The sequence below is a fragment of the Crinia signifera genome, chromosome 6 (genome assembly GCF_055691185.1).
Source record: "Crinia signifera chromosome 6, ASM5569118v1, whole genome shotgun sequence".
In the NCBI taxonomy this organism is placed as follows: domain Eukaryota; kingdom Metazoa; phylum Chordata; class Amphibia; order Anura; family Myobatrachidae; genus Crinia; species Crinia signifera.
The window spans coordinates 29,216,120-29,227,918 of NC_139222.1; the positions used below are offsets into that span (position 1 = coordinate 29,216,120).

General features: G+C 48.0%; 2 protein-coding genes across 2 annotated transcripts in view; both read right to left on the reverse strand.

The window, feature by feature from the left end:
* The window catches only part of LOC146010224 (uncharacterized), a 230,321-nt gene that overhangs the window by 159,353 nt on the left and 59,169 nt on the right, over positions 1-11,799 (reverse strand). The gene's annotated exons all lie outside the window — the stretch shown is intronic.
* Positions 1,639-8,623, reverse strand: LOC146007388 (uncharacterized). Its single transcript, XM_083145737.1, has 4 exons — positions 7,774-8,623; positions 6,211-6,308; positions 5,892-6,072; positions 1,639-3,710 (listed from the first exon to the last, which is right to left on the reverse strand). Exons 1-4 carry the CDS (start codon positions 7,805-7,807, stop codon positions 2,560-2,562), a joined length of 1,464 nt encoding a protein of 487 aa, XP_083001863.1. The 5' UTR covers positions 7,808-8,623; the 3' UTR covers positions 1,639-2,559.

The following is an 11,799-nucleotide window of genomic DNA, read 5'->3' on the forward strand; positions in this document are numbered from 1 at the left end:
TGAGGCCCAAGCAGGATCCTGAGAGGAGGCCGTAGGCGTGGGCAGCGCCTGCGCATTGTAGCAGCTTGCGCATAGGCCGTCCTGTACATAGTCCTGGGGAGATAGGCCCGCATTACAGGCTGTGCATGCCGGCAATGCTGGGGCGTCCCCCTTCTTGGACTTGCCCTTGTTGGGCATAATTACTGTAAGTACAGGAGGGCTAAGTACAAAATGACACCAAATACACTGCAGCAGCTATTGGGTTAATAAGTACACATATATAGCAAGCATACATAGGCATACAATGCAATTACAAGGCAAATGGCACTAGGCTCTTGCAGCAGCTATGGCTGACTGGAGCACTCAGTAACTGTGACCTGTGTCCCATAGGAGAGGTACAGGGGGGACTTGCCCAAGCCTCCTGGCAGTGAAAGAGTGGAGCCCCGGGTGGCAATGGAGCTTCTCCGTGTCCCTCCTCACATGCAGCCAGGCAAGGGATGTCAGTGGCGGGAACTCTCTGTGCGCCAAGCACAGTTCCCTGCCTACTGTCCCCGGGGGAGGGGCTGATGTGGGGGGAGCCACCTCCCCCTTCTAGCAAATGACCCCCAGGGAAGATGTCCTCCTGCAGCGCCGGTAAAATGGCGGGGATCTGGCGCGCGCCGGGAGGCCCCGCATACCAGCGCTGCTGCCCACAAACTAAGATCCCTGGTGGTCCAGCGGGACGGGCGGCAAGCCGACCGCTTGCTAGCACAGCCGGCGGTCACCCCTCGCCGGCTGTGACAGCCACTCTGTGCGCCTCACTGCGCTATTTTCACACACTCCAGGCGGGGAGCGTGAATACTCACAGTGCGTCCCATTTGTTCTGAAGGGGGCGCCTGTGGTCCCCGGCGTCCGGCTGTGACTGAAGGCTCCCCAGTGCCCGGGGGCCACTGCAGGTCCCCACCCGCGGGTGGCAATGCAGCGCCGGACCCGGGTGATGGAGCCAGCAGCGCAGGGGTCTGGTCAGACCCCCAGCGCTGCTGCTCTGGCACTCGCAGTAGAAAAAATAAAGTTATGGCTGCTAATATAGCAGCCCCTCTTTTGGGTGCATCTTGCCAGCACCCTAGAAAAACTGAGGTCCTTGGCCTGGAGGCGGGGTATAGGAGGGGAGGAGCCTGGCTGCCTGGGAGGCAGTTAAAGTTAACCAATAGGGTGCTGGTGCTCTCTCCCACTCCTATTACCCACTGTAAAGCTGTGGCCCCTGATGTCTCCCGAAGGAGAAATGTGTATTTTGAGCATAATTCAACAGGTAAGGGCAATGGGCCCGTTTATACGGCTGGTGGAGAACCTAGCTGCTCTGGGAAAAGTAATAATAGCAAGGAAATGGAGGCGCATGAGGCACCGGATTTATACCACTGGATCCATCTGGTAAACCATACAGTAGATAATGAGAAGTACACATACACCAAAAGTAATAATGTAAGAAAGTATCATCAAACGTGGGACAGATGGACACTGTCAGAATTCTATGAGGCTTATACAGGAGTATACACAACAATGCATATACATTATACAAATCCACACTATTACACAGGACCAACCAGACACAGGAATAGCTTTATTATAAATGGCCGTATACAGAAGGTGAGATAGATGAGGCACAATGTAAGTTTAGTATAATCGGTGTAATGGCATCGCTTGTCAGACATAAAGCACATATACACTGCACAGATATAAGGTAGGGGAAAGGATGGGATGTAACATCTTATCTCTGTATCATACGCATATTGTAATAAGAAATACTGAATAAAAATAAGATCTGGGCAGTGATTGGGTGGATGTTTGTATCCCAGGATGTAAATGTCCCAGGAGCAGCCTGGCTTCCTGCTGAGCTGGTGCCTGGAAGCCTGCAGTATGATTACAGTAATGTGGGGTACACATCAGGATGATTTATCCCAAAATAAGCCAATTTAGATACAATCTCGACCGATTTTATGTAAATTGGCCATTTCACTGCCGTTCTGATGCGATCCCGATCCGATGTGCAGCCCCGCGGATCGTTAGGTCTTCTCTAAGATCGTACCTGCAGCAGATAGTTTCTGAGAAACGACCATTGAAGTGGGTTCGGGTCGCGATCACATCAGAGGCAGTTCCTGAGCGTGTCATAGGCTCCGCCATATAGTGAGCAGGTCATACATTCCCCTAACAACCCGCTCACAAGCTGCATCATGCTGGTGTGTACCCAGCATAAGCCGGCAGCTCTGGAGAGGGGGGAGGGGGCTGGTTGTGGAGGAACATCAGCCAGGACAGTTTCTGCTAGCCTTACATTTAAGAACCCATGGGTAGCTCCCACAGTTTCTAGGGGGTGAATCGAGTCTGCATTGTTTTGGGGAGACTACTCTCAGATGATCCCTGTGCATGCAACAGGGGTATCCTCTCATCAATGCTCATGTTTAATGTAGATCTGCTCATCAAAATGTTATTTTTCTGGTATTTACAAAGTATACATTTATTTATAAAACATTTCCCACACTGCAAGCATGGAAAAGGTGTCTCTGATGTCTAACAAGATGCGATTTATTGGTAAAACATTTCCCGCATTCAGCATGAAAATGGTTTCTCACCTGTATGGTTTCTCTCATGTAGAACAAGACTGGATTTAAGTGTAAAACGTTTCCCACATTCAGAGCATGAAAATGGTTTCTCACCTGTATGTACCCTCTCATGTGTAACAAGATTGGATTTATTGCTATAACATTTCCCACACTCAGAACATGAAAATGGTTTCTCACCTGTATGTACCCTCTCATGTGTAACAAGACTGGATTTATGTGCAAAACATTTCCCACACTCAGAACATGAAAATGGTTTCTCACCTGTATGTACCCTCTCATGTGTAACAAGACTGTGTTTATGAGTAAAACATTTCCCACATTCAGAACACGAAAATGGTTTCTCACCTGTATGTTCCCGCTCATGTAGAACAAGATTGGATTTATTGCTATAACATTTCCCACACTCAGAACATGAAAATGGTTTCTCACCTGTATGTTCCCTCTCATGTATAACAAGATTGGATTTATTTCTATAACATTTCCCACACTCAGAGCATGAAAATGGTTTCTCACCTGTATGTACCATCTCATGTGCAACAAGACTGGGTTTATGAATAAAACATTTCCCACATTCAGAACATGAAAATGGTTTCACACCTGTATGTACCCTCTCATGTACAACAAGACTGGGTTTATTCCTATAACATTTCCCACACTCAGAACATGGAAATGGTTTCTCACCTGTATGTACCCTCTCATGTATAACAAGATGTGACTTACGAGAAAACGATTTCCCACATTCAGAACATGAAAATGGTTTCTCACCTGTATGTTCCCTCTCATGTACAACAAGACTGGATTTATTCCTATAACATTTCCCACACTCAGAACATGAAAATGGTTTCTCCCCTGTGTGATGTCTCTGATGTAAAGCGAAAACTGACTGACTTATAGAACTGGATGATACTGTATCATCTTTATGGTCTGTACTGGGTGTAGTAAGGTCTGAATGATCAGGAGAAGGTTCCTCATGACTAGAGGGACCAGATGAAATATCTGCACTGGGAAATGTTGGGTCTGTATTGGGGATAATGGGTTTTTCTTCTGGAGAATCTTGTCTGATGTTCTTATCTTCTAGTATATAATCTGGAGACACAATGAGATCTCCCTCCGAGGTATTCCTGCTTGTGCGCCCATCTACAAGGAAACAGATGAATGACAACAGACAGAATTGGTGACATTGAGAAGGAAATGTTCATGGATGTTTTATCACTTACACTGAACATGTCTATTGCTGCGCACACACTGGCCGATATATCGCTGGTCCGTCAGCCAGTGGGCACCAGCAATAAATCTGTAACCAACGTGATCTCTACAACAGAGCCGATGGCCGATATATTGGTGCATTGTGCTATGGGCCTGATTCTGGATGACCTGGTACCAAGTCCCAAAGTGCCGACCTGACGAATAGCCGCTACCCCACCCGGATCCCCTCGCATGTGCCCAATGCTGGAGAGATCATTGAAATCTCCAGGGCTCAGGGCGGCTGACGCCATGTGAAGTCAGCTACCCGCCCCTGGCACCTTGCATGAGGCTGGAATTTACATGGGAATGCTCATGAAACGCTGGGTGTTCCCATCCATGGCCCATCACCACCAGTGCCCCCGTCCGTCCGTCATACCCCCCCCCCCCATCCCCTCTCACCCCCCAGCACCTCATCTTACCACATCACCTTGCACCCAGCCACCTCCCATTTCCGCTCCCACCCCCATTCCTACCTTTCGCTCTCTCCCAGTCCCCTTCTCTCTCTCTCCTCCACCCAATCTGCCCCCCCTCTCCCCTGCTCTCTTCCTTCTGCCCCATCTCTCTTAATTGTTATTTTGTCTAATTAAGTTATACAGAATACCTATTGGGAGCTGCAATAGCCATAAGTCGTCTTATAATTATCTCGTTAGACAGCATTCATTTTGATTATTATATTTTCAATGTAAAGTATTAGCGCCTGATTATCATGATTATCCTTTTCTACCAGAGAGTGTGGGGAGGAGACTGGTCAGATCTCTGGGCTGGTAACACACAGTGACATGATGTGAGGGGGAGAGCAGGAGTACAATAGGGGCTGATGGCTCCTGATGTAGGAGATACACCAGAGAGTGTGGCGAGGAGACTGGTCAGATCTCTGGGCTGGTAACACACAGTGACATGATGTGAGGGGAGAGCAGGAGTATAATAGGTGCTGATGGCTCCTGATGTATGAGATACACCAGAGAGTGTGGGAAGGAGACTGGTCAGATCTCTGGGCTGGTAACACACAGTGACATGATATGAGGGGGAGAGCAGGAGTATAATAGGGCTGATGGCTCCTGATGTATGAGATACACCAGAGAGTGTGGGGAGGAGACTGGTCAGATCTCTGGGCTGGTAACACACAGTGACATGATGTGAGGGGGAGCAGGAGTATAATAGGGGCTGATGGCTCCTGATGTACGATATACACCAGAGAGTGTGGGGAGGAGACTGGTCAGATATCTGGGCTGGTAACACACAGTGACATGATGTGAGGGGGAGAGCAGGAGTATAATAGGGGCTGATGGCTCCTGATGTACGATATACACCAGAGAGTGTGGGGAGGAGACTGGTCAGATATCTGGGCTGGTAACACACAGTGACATGATGTGAGGGGGAGAGCAGGAGTATAATAGGGGCTGATGTCTCCTGATGAATGAGATACACCAGAGAGTGTGGGGAGGAGACTGGTCAGATCTCTGGGCTGGTAACACACAGTGACATGATGTGAGGGGGAGAGCAGGAGTATAATAGGGCTGATGGCTCCTGATGTATGGGATACACCAGAGAGTGCGGGGAGGAGACTGGTCAGATCTCTGGGCTGGTAACACACAGTGACATGATGTGAGGGGAGAGCAGGAGTATAATAGGGGCTGATGGCTCCTGATGTATGAGATACACCAGAGAGTGTGGGAAGGAGACTGGTCAGATCTCTGGGCTGGTAACACACAGTGACATGATGTGAGGGGAGAGCACTAGTATAATAGGGGCTGATGGCTCCTGATGTATGAGATACACCACAGAGTGTGGGGAGGAGACTGGTCAGATCTCTGGGCTGGTAACACAAAGTGACATGATGTGAGGGGAGAGCACTAGTATAATAGGGGCTGATGGCTCCTGATGTATGAGATACACCACAGAGTGTGGGGAGGAGACTGGTCAGATCTCTGGGCTGGTAACACACAGTGACATGATGTGAGGGGGAGAGCAGGAGTACAATAGGGGCTGATGGCTCCTGATTTCTTAGATAGCTGTAAAGCTGTATTAATAGAACAAGGAAAATACTGTATGCAGTAAATGATTATTTCTCACCTGTGCTGATATCTGTAGGGATTTCCTCCTTCTTACACTGCTGATCACCCCTCATATGTGTGTCTTCTGTCTCTGTATCTTCTTTCTTATCTAACACATAAGACTCTTCTCTTATCTTCATATCCGTCACATACGTCTCTTCTTCCTCTGTGTCTTCTGCCTTAATATCTTCACATTGAACCTACAATATTAGTAATGTCTGATGCTAGGGAGATTACACAGTACAATATCCGTGCATAGGACACACACACACAACCACTGCAATTCATATAGTGACAGTCACTTTGGTATATTGGGGAGACCCTAAATTCCCACCTACCTGATCCTCCTGTGGGGTCCTGTGAGTTTCCTCTGTACAGTGCTGGGAATACAGAGGACGGGGACATCTCTCTGTCGTATCTCTGTTACTAGACCCATCTATAGGAGACACACAGTGACTGAGGACATGGTATATATGTGATTATCCTGGGAATACAGAGGACGAGGACATCTCTCTGGGGTATCTCTGTTACTGGGCCCATCTGTAGGAGACACGCAGTGACTGAGGACATGGTATATATGTGATTATCCTGGGAATACAGAGGACGGGGACATCTCTCTAGGGTATCTCTGTTACTGGCCCCATCTGTAGGAGACACGCAGTGACTGAGGACATGGTATATATGTGATTATCCTGGGAATACAGAGGACGGGGACATCTCTCTGGGGTATCTCTGTTACTGGGTCCATCTGTAGGAGACACGCAGTGACTGAGGACATGGTATATATGTGATTATCCTGGGAATACAGAGGACGGGGACATCTCTCTGGGGTATCTCTGTTACTGGGCCCATCTATAGGAGACACACAGTGACTGAGGACATGGTATATATGGGATTATCCTGGAATACAGAGGACGGGGACATCTCTCTGGGGTATCTCTGTTACTGGGCCCATCTGTAGGAGACACGCAGTGACTGAGGACATGGTGTATATGTGATTATCCTGGGAATACAGAGGACAGGGACATCTCTCTGGGGTATCTCTGTTACTGGCCCATCTGTAGGAGACACACAGTGACTGAGGACATGGTGTATATGTGATTATCCTGGGAATACAGAGGACGGGGACATCTCTCTGGGGTATCTCTGTTACTGGGCCCATCTGTAGGTGACACGCAGTGACTGGGGACATTGTATATATGTGATTATCCTGGGAATACAGAGGACGGGGACATCTCTCTAGGGTATTCCTGTTACTGGCCCCATCTGTAGGAGACACGCAGTGACTGAGGACATGGTATATATGTGATTATCCTGGGAATACAGAGGACGGGGAAATCTCTCTGGGGTATCTCTGTTACTGGGCCCATCTGTAGGAGACACGCAGTGACTGAGGACATGGTATATATGTGATTATCCTGGGAATACAGAGGACGGGGACATCTCTCTGGGGTATCTCTGTTACTGGGCCCATCTGTAGGAGACACACAGTGACTGAGTACATGGTATATATGTGATTATCCTGGGAATACAGAGGACGGGGACATCTCTCTGGGGTATCTGTGTTACTGGGCCCATCTGTAGGAGACACACAGTGACTGAGGACATGGTATATATGTGATTATCCTGGGAATACAGAGGACGGGGACATCTCTCTGGGGTATCTCTGTTACTGGGCCCATCTGTAGGAGACACACAGTGACTGAGGACATTGTATATATGTGATTATCCTGGGAATACAGAGGACAGGGACATCTCTCTGGGGTATCTCTGTTACTGGGCCCATCTGTAGGAGACACACAGTGACTGAATATATTGTACATGTGGATTAGCAGATGATACGTGTATATAGGGGGGCCCATATCTGCTCACCCCTGTACAATAACAAACTCTCTTCATACCCAGTGATGTGAGGGGCCAGTGATTCTCCATCATAACATCCCTGCACAGACCCTTGTGTTCCTCTATATACTTCCCATCCTGCGCAGAGAAATAGACAGTGACATCCTGACACCTTATAGAAACCCGACACAATCACCTCTCCGGTCGCATCCCTCGGTATTACTGTATAATGTCCCATTCCCAGCAGTCACCTCTCCGGTCACATTCCCCGGTGTTACTGTATAATGTCCCATTCCCAGCAGTCACCTCTCCGGTCACATCCCCCCGGGGTTACTGTATAATGTCCCATTCCCAGCAGTCACCTCTCCGGTCACATCCCCCGGTGTTATTGTATAATGTCCTATTCCCAGCAGTCACCTCTCCGGTCACATCCATCGGTGTTACTGTATAATACCCCATTTCCAGCAATCACCTCTCCGGTCACATCCACCGGTGTTACTGTATAATGTCCCATTCCCAGCAGTCACCTCTCCGGCCACATCCACCTACTGTATAATGCCCCATTTCCAGCAGTCACCTCTCCAGTCACATCCCCGGTGTTACTGTATAATGCCCCATTCCCAGCAGTCTCCTCTCCTGTCACATCCCCGGTGTTACTGTATAATGCCCCATTCCCAGCAGTCCCCTCTCCGGTCAGCTCCCCAGTGTTACTGTATAATGGCCCATTCCCAGCAGTCACCTCACCGGTCACATCCCCCGGTGTTACTGTATAATGTCCCATTCCCAGCAGTCACCTCTCCGGTCACATCCCCCGATGTTACTGTATAATGTCCCATTCCCAGCAGTCACCTCTCCGGTCACATCCCCCGGTGTTACTGTATAATGCCCCATTCCCAGCAGTCACCTCTCCGGTCACATCCCCCGGTGTTACTGTATAATGTCCCATTCCCAGCAGTCACCTCTCCGGTCAGCAGCTGGATGATCTTATTGGTGAGTTCCAGGATCTTCTGCTCCTTGTCTCTCCCATGTATCAGTGAATGAGGTGGAGGCACTGTGATGGAACTCTGGGTCCTGCTCAGTTCTCCTGACACACAGTGATGGCAACTGGGTGTCTCATGGTCACTGGATGTCTTCTTCACTACTTTGTAACCCTGTGTATTGGAAAATATACTATTACTGCATACACTCGCATACTTTGCCCGTACCTTACCGTTTACAATATAAAATACTTCTACTCACATATAAAGCTATTAACCATACTGAACCAGCTTATATCTCTTTATTTCACAAAATATCTCCCATCTCGGCCACTGCGCTCTGCACAAGATCTGCGTCTCTCTCCTGCACGGATCACTAGCTCCCATTCACTATTGCAGGACTTTCATCGGGCTGCTCCCACCCTATGGAATGCCCTTCCACACACAATAAGACTCTCCACTAGCCTCCAAACTTTCAAGTGTTCCCTGAAAACTCACCTCTTCAGGCAAGCCTATAATATTTAAGTTACATACGCATAACCCTCTGAGGCACTTATGTATTATATAGCTTCCCTTCTGGACTTGTAACTTGGTGGGACTGCTATGCTATTACTGGTGCCTGTCCTTGTGTTTCCCTCCTATGTCCCTATAGATTGTAAGCTTGCAGCAGGGCTCTCGTACCTCCAAGTCTGTCTGTTGTTACCCAGTTCGTTTTAACACTGTCTAAAATTGTAAAGCGCAACGGAATCTGCTGCGCTATATAAGAAACTGTAAATGAATATTATACTCCCAGTCATCACCCTCTATTAGTGCTATGATATGTAATTACCAAAATCCACCAATCAGGTCACTGTAGTAATAATATATCAGTGATATCACTGACACTCTCAGATATCCTAACCTCCCCAGTCATGTCCCTGTATTATTACTATAGATATAAGTGATGTCACAGTGACGCTCCCAGATCCCCTCACCTCCCCAGTCACGTCCCTGTATTATTACTATAGATATAAGTGATGTCACTGTGACACTCTCAGATCACCTCACCTCCCCAGTCACGTCCCTGTATTATTACTATAGATATAAGTGATGTCACAGTGACACTCCCAGATCCCCTGACCTCCTCAGTCACGTCCCTGTATTATTACTATAGATATAAGTGATGTCACTGTGACACTCTCAGATCACCTCACCTCCCCAGTCACGTCCCTGTATTATTACTATAGATATAAGTGATGTCACTGTGACGCTCCCAGATCCCCTCACCTCCCCAGTCACGTCCCTGTATTATTACTATAGATGTAAGTGATGTCACAGTGACGCTCCCAGATCCCCTCACCTCCCCAGTCATGTCCCTGTATTATTACTATAGATATAAGTGATGTCACAGTGACGCTCCCAGATCCCCTCATCTCCACAGTCACGTCCCTGTATTATTACTATAGATATAAGTGATGTCACTGTGACACTCTCAGATCACCTCACCTCCCCAGTCACGTCCCTGTATTATTACTATAGATATAAGTGATGTCAAAGTGACGCTCCCAGATCCCCTCACATCCCCAGTCATGTCCCTGTATTATTGCTATAGATTTAAGTGATGTCACAGTGATGCTCCCAGATCCACTCACCTCCCCAGTCATGTCCCTGTATTATTACTATAGATATAAGTGATGTCAGTGACGCTCCCAGATCCCCTCACCTCCCCAGTCACGTCCCTGTATTACTACTATAGATATAAGTGATGTCACAGTGACACTCCCAGATCCCCTCACCTCCCCAGTCACGTCCCTGTATTATTACTATAGATATAAGTGATGTCACAGTGACGCTCCCAGATCCCCTCACCTCCCCAGTCACGTCCCTGTATTATTACTATAGATATGTGATGTCACAGTGACGCTCCCAGATCCCCTCACCTCCCTGTATTATTACTATAGATATAAGTGATGTCACAGTGACACTCCCAGATCCCCTCACCTCCCCAGTCACGTCCCTGTATTATTACTATAGATATAAGTGACATCACAGTGACACTCCCAGATCTCCTCACCTCCCCGTCACTTCCCTGTATTATTACTATAGATATAAGTGATGTCACAGTGACACTCCCAGATCCCCTCACCTCCCCAGTCACGTCCCTGTATTATTACTATAGATATAAGTGATGTCACAGTGACGCTCCCAGATCCCCTCATCTCCCCAGTCACGTCCCTGTATTATTACTATAGATATAAGTGATGTCACAGTGACACTCCCAGATCCCCTCACCTCCCCAGTCACGTCCCTGCATTATTACTATAGATATAAGTGATGTCACAGTGACGCTCCCAGATCCCCTCACCTCCCCAGTCACGTCCCTGTATTATTACTATAGATATAAGTGATGTCACAGTGACACTCCCAGATCCCCTCACCTTCCCAGTCACTTCCCTGTATTATTACTATAGATATAAGTGATGTCACAGTGACACTCCCAGATCCCCTCACCTCCCCAGTCACGTCCCTGTATTATTACTATAGATATAAGTGACGTCACAGTGACGCTCCCAGATCCCCTCACCTCCCCAGTCACGTCCCTGTATTATTACTATAGATATAAGTGATGCTCCCAGATCCCCTCACCTCCCCAGTCACGTCCCTGTATTATTACTGTAGATATAAGTGATGTTACTGTGACACTCCCAGATCCCCTCACCTCCCCAGTCACGTCCCTGTATTATTACTATAGATATAAGTGATGTCACAGTGACACTCCCAGATCCCCTCACCTCCCCAGTCATGTCCCTGTATTATTACTATAGATATAGGTGATGTCACAGTGACACTCCCAGATCCCCTAACCTCCCCAGTCACGTCCCTGTATTATTACTATAGATATGTGATGTCACAGTGACGCTCCCAGATCCCCTCACCTCCCCAGTCACGTCCCTGTATTATTACTATAGATATAAGTGACGTCACAGTGACGCTCCCAGATCCCCTCACCTCCCCAGTCACGTCCCTGTATTATTACTATAGATATAAGTGATGCTCCCAGATCCCCTCACCTCCCCAGTCACGTCCCTGTATTATTACTGTAGATATAAGTGATGTTACTGTGACACT

Coding starts and splice junctions, on each gene's coding strand:
- LOC146007388 (XM_083145737.1), bottom strand. CDS start 7,807: ATGATGGAGAATCACTGGCCCCTCACATCACTGG. Junction 6,073..6,210: donor GGACCCCACAGGAGGATCAG/GTAGGTGGGAAT, acceptor CTAATATTGTAG/GTTCAATGTGAAGATATTAA. Junction 3,711..5,891: donor CCCTACAGATATCAGCACAG/GTGAGAAATAAT, acceptor GTTTCCTTGTAG/ATGGGCGCACAAGCAGGAAT.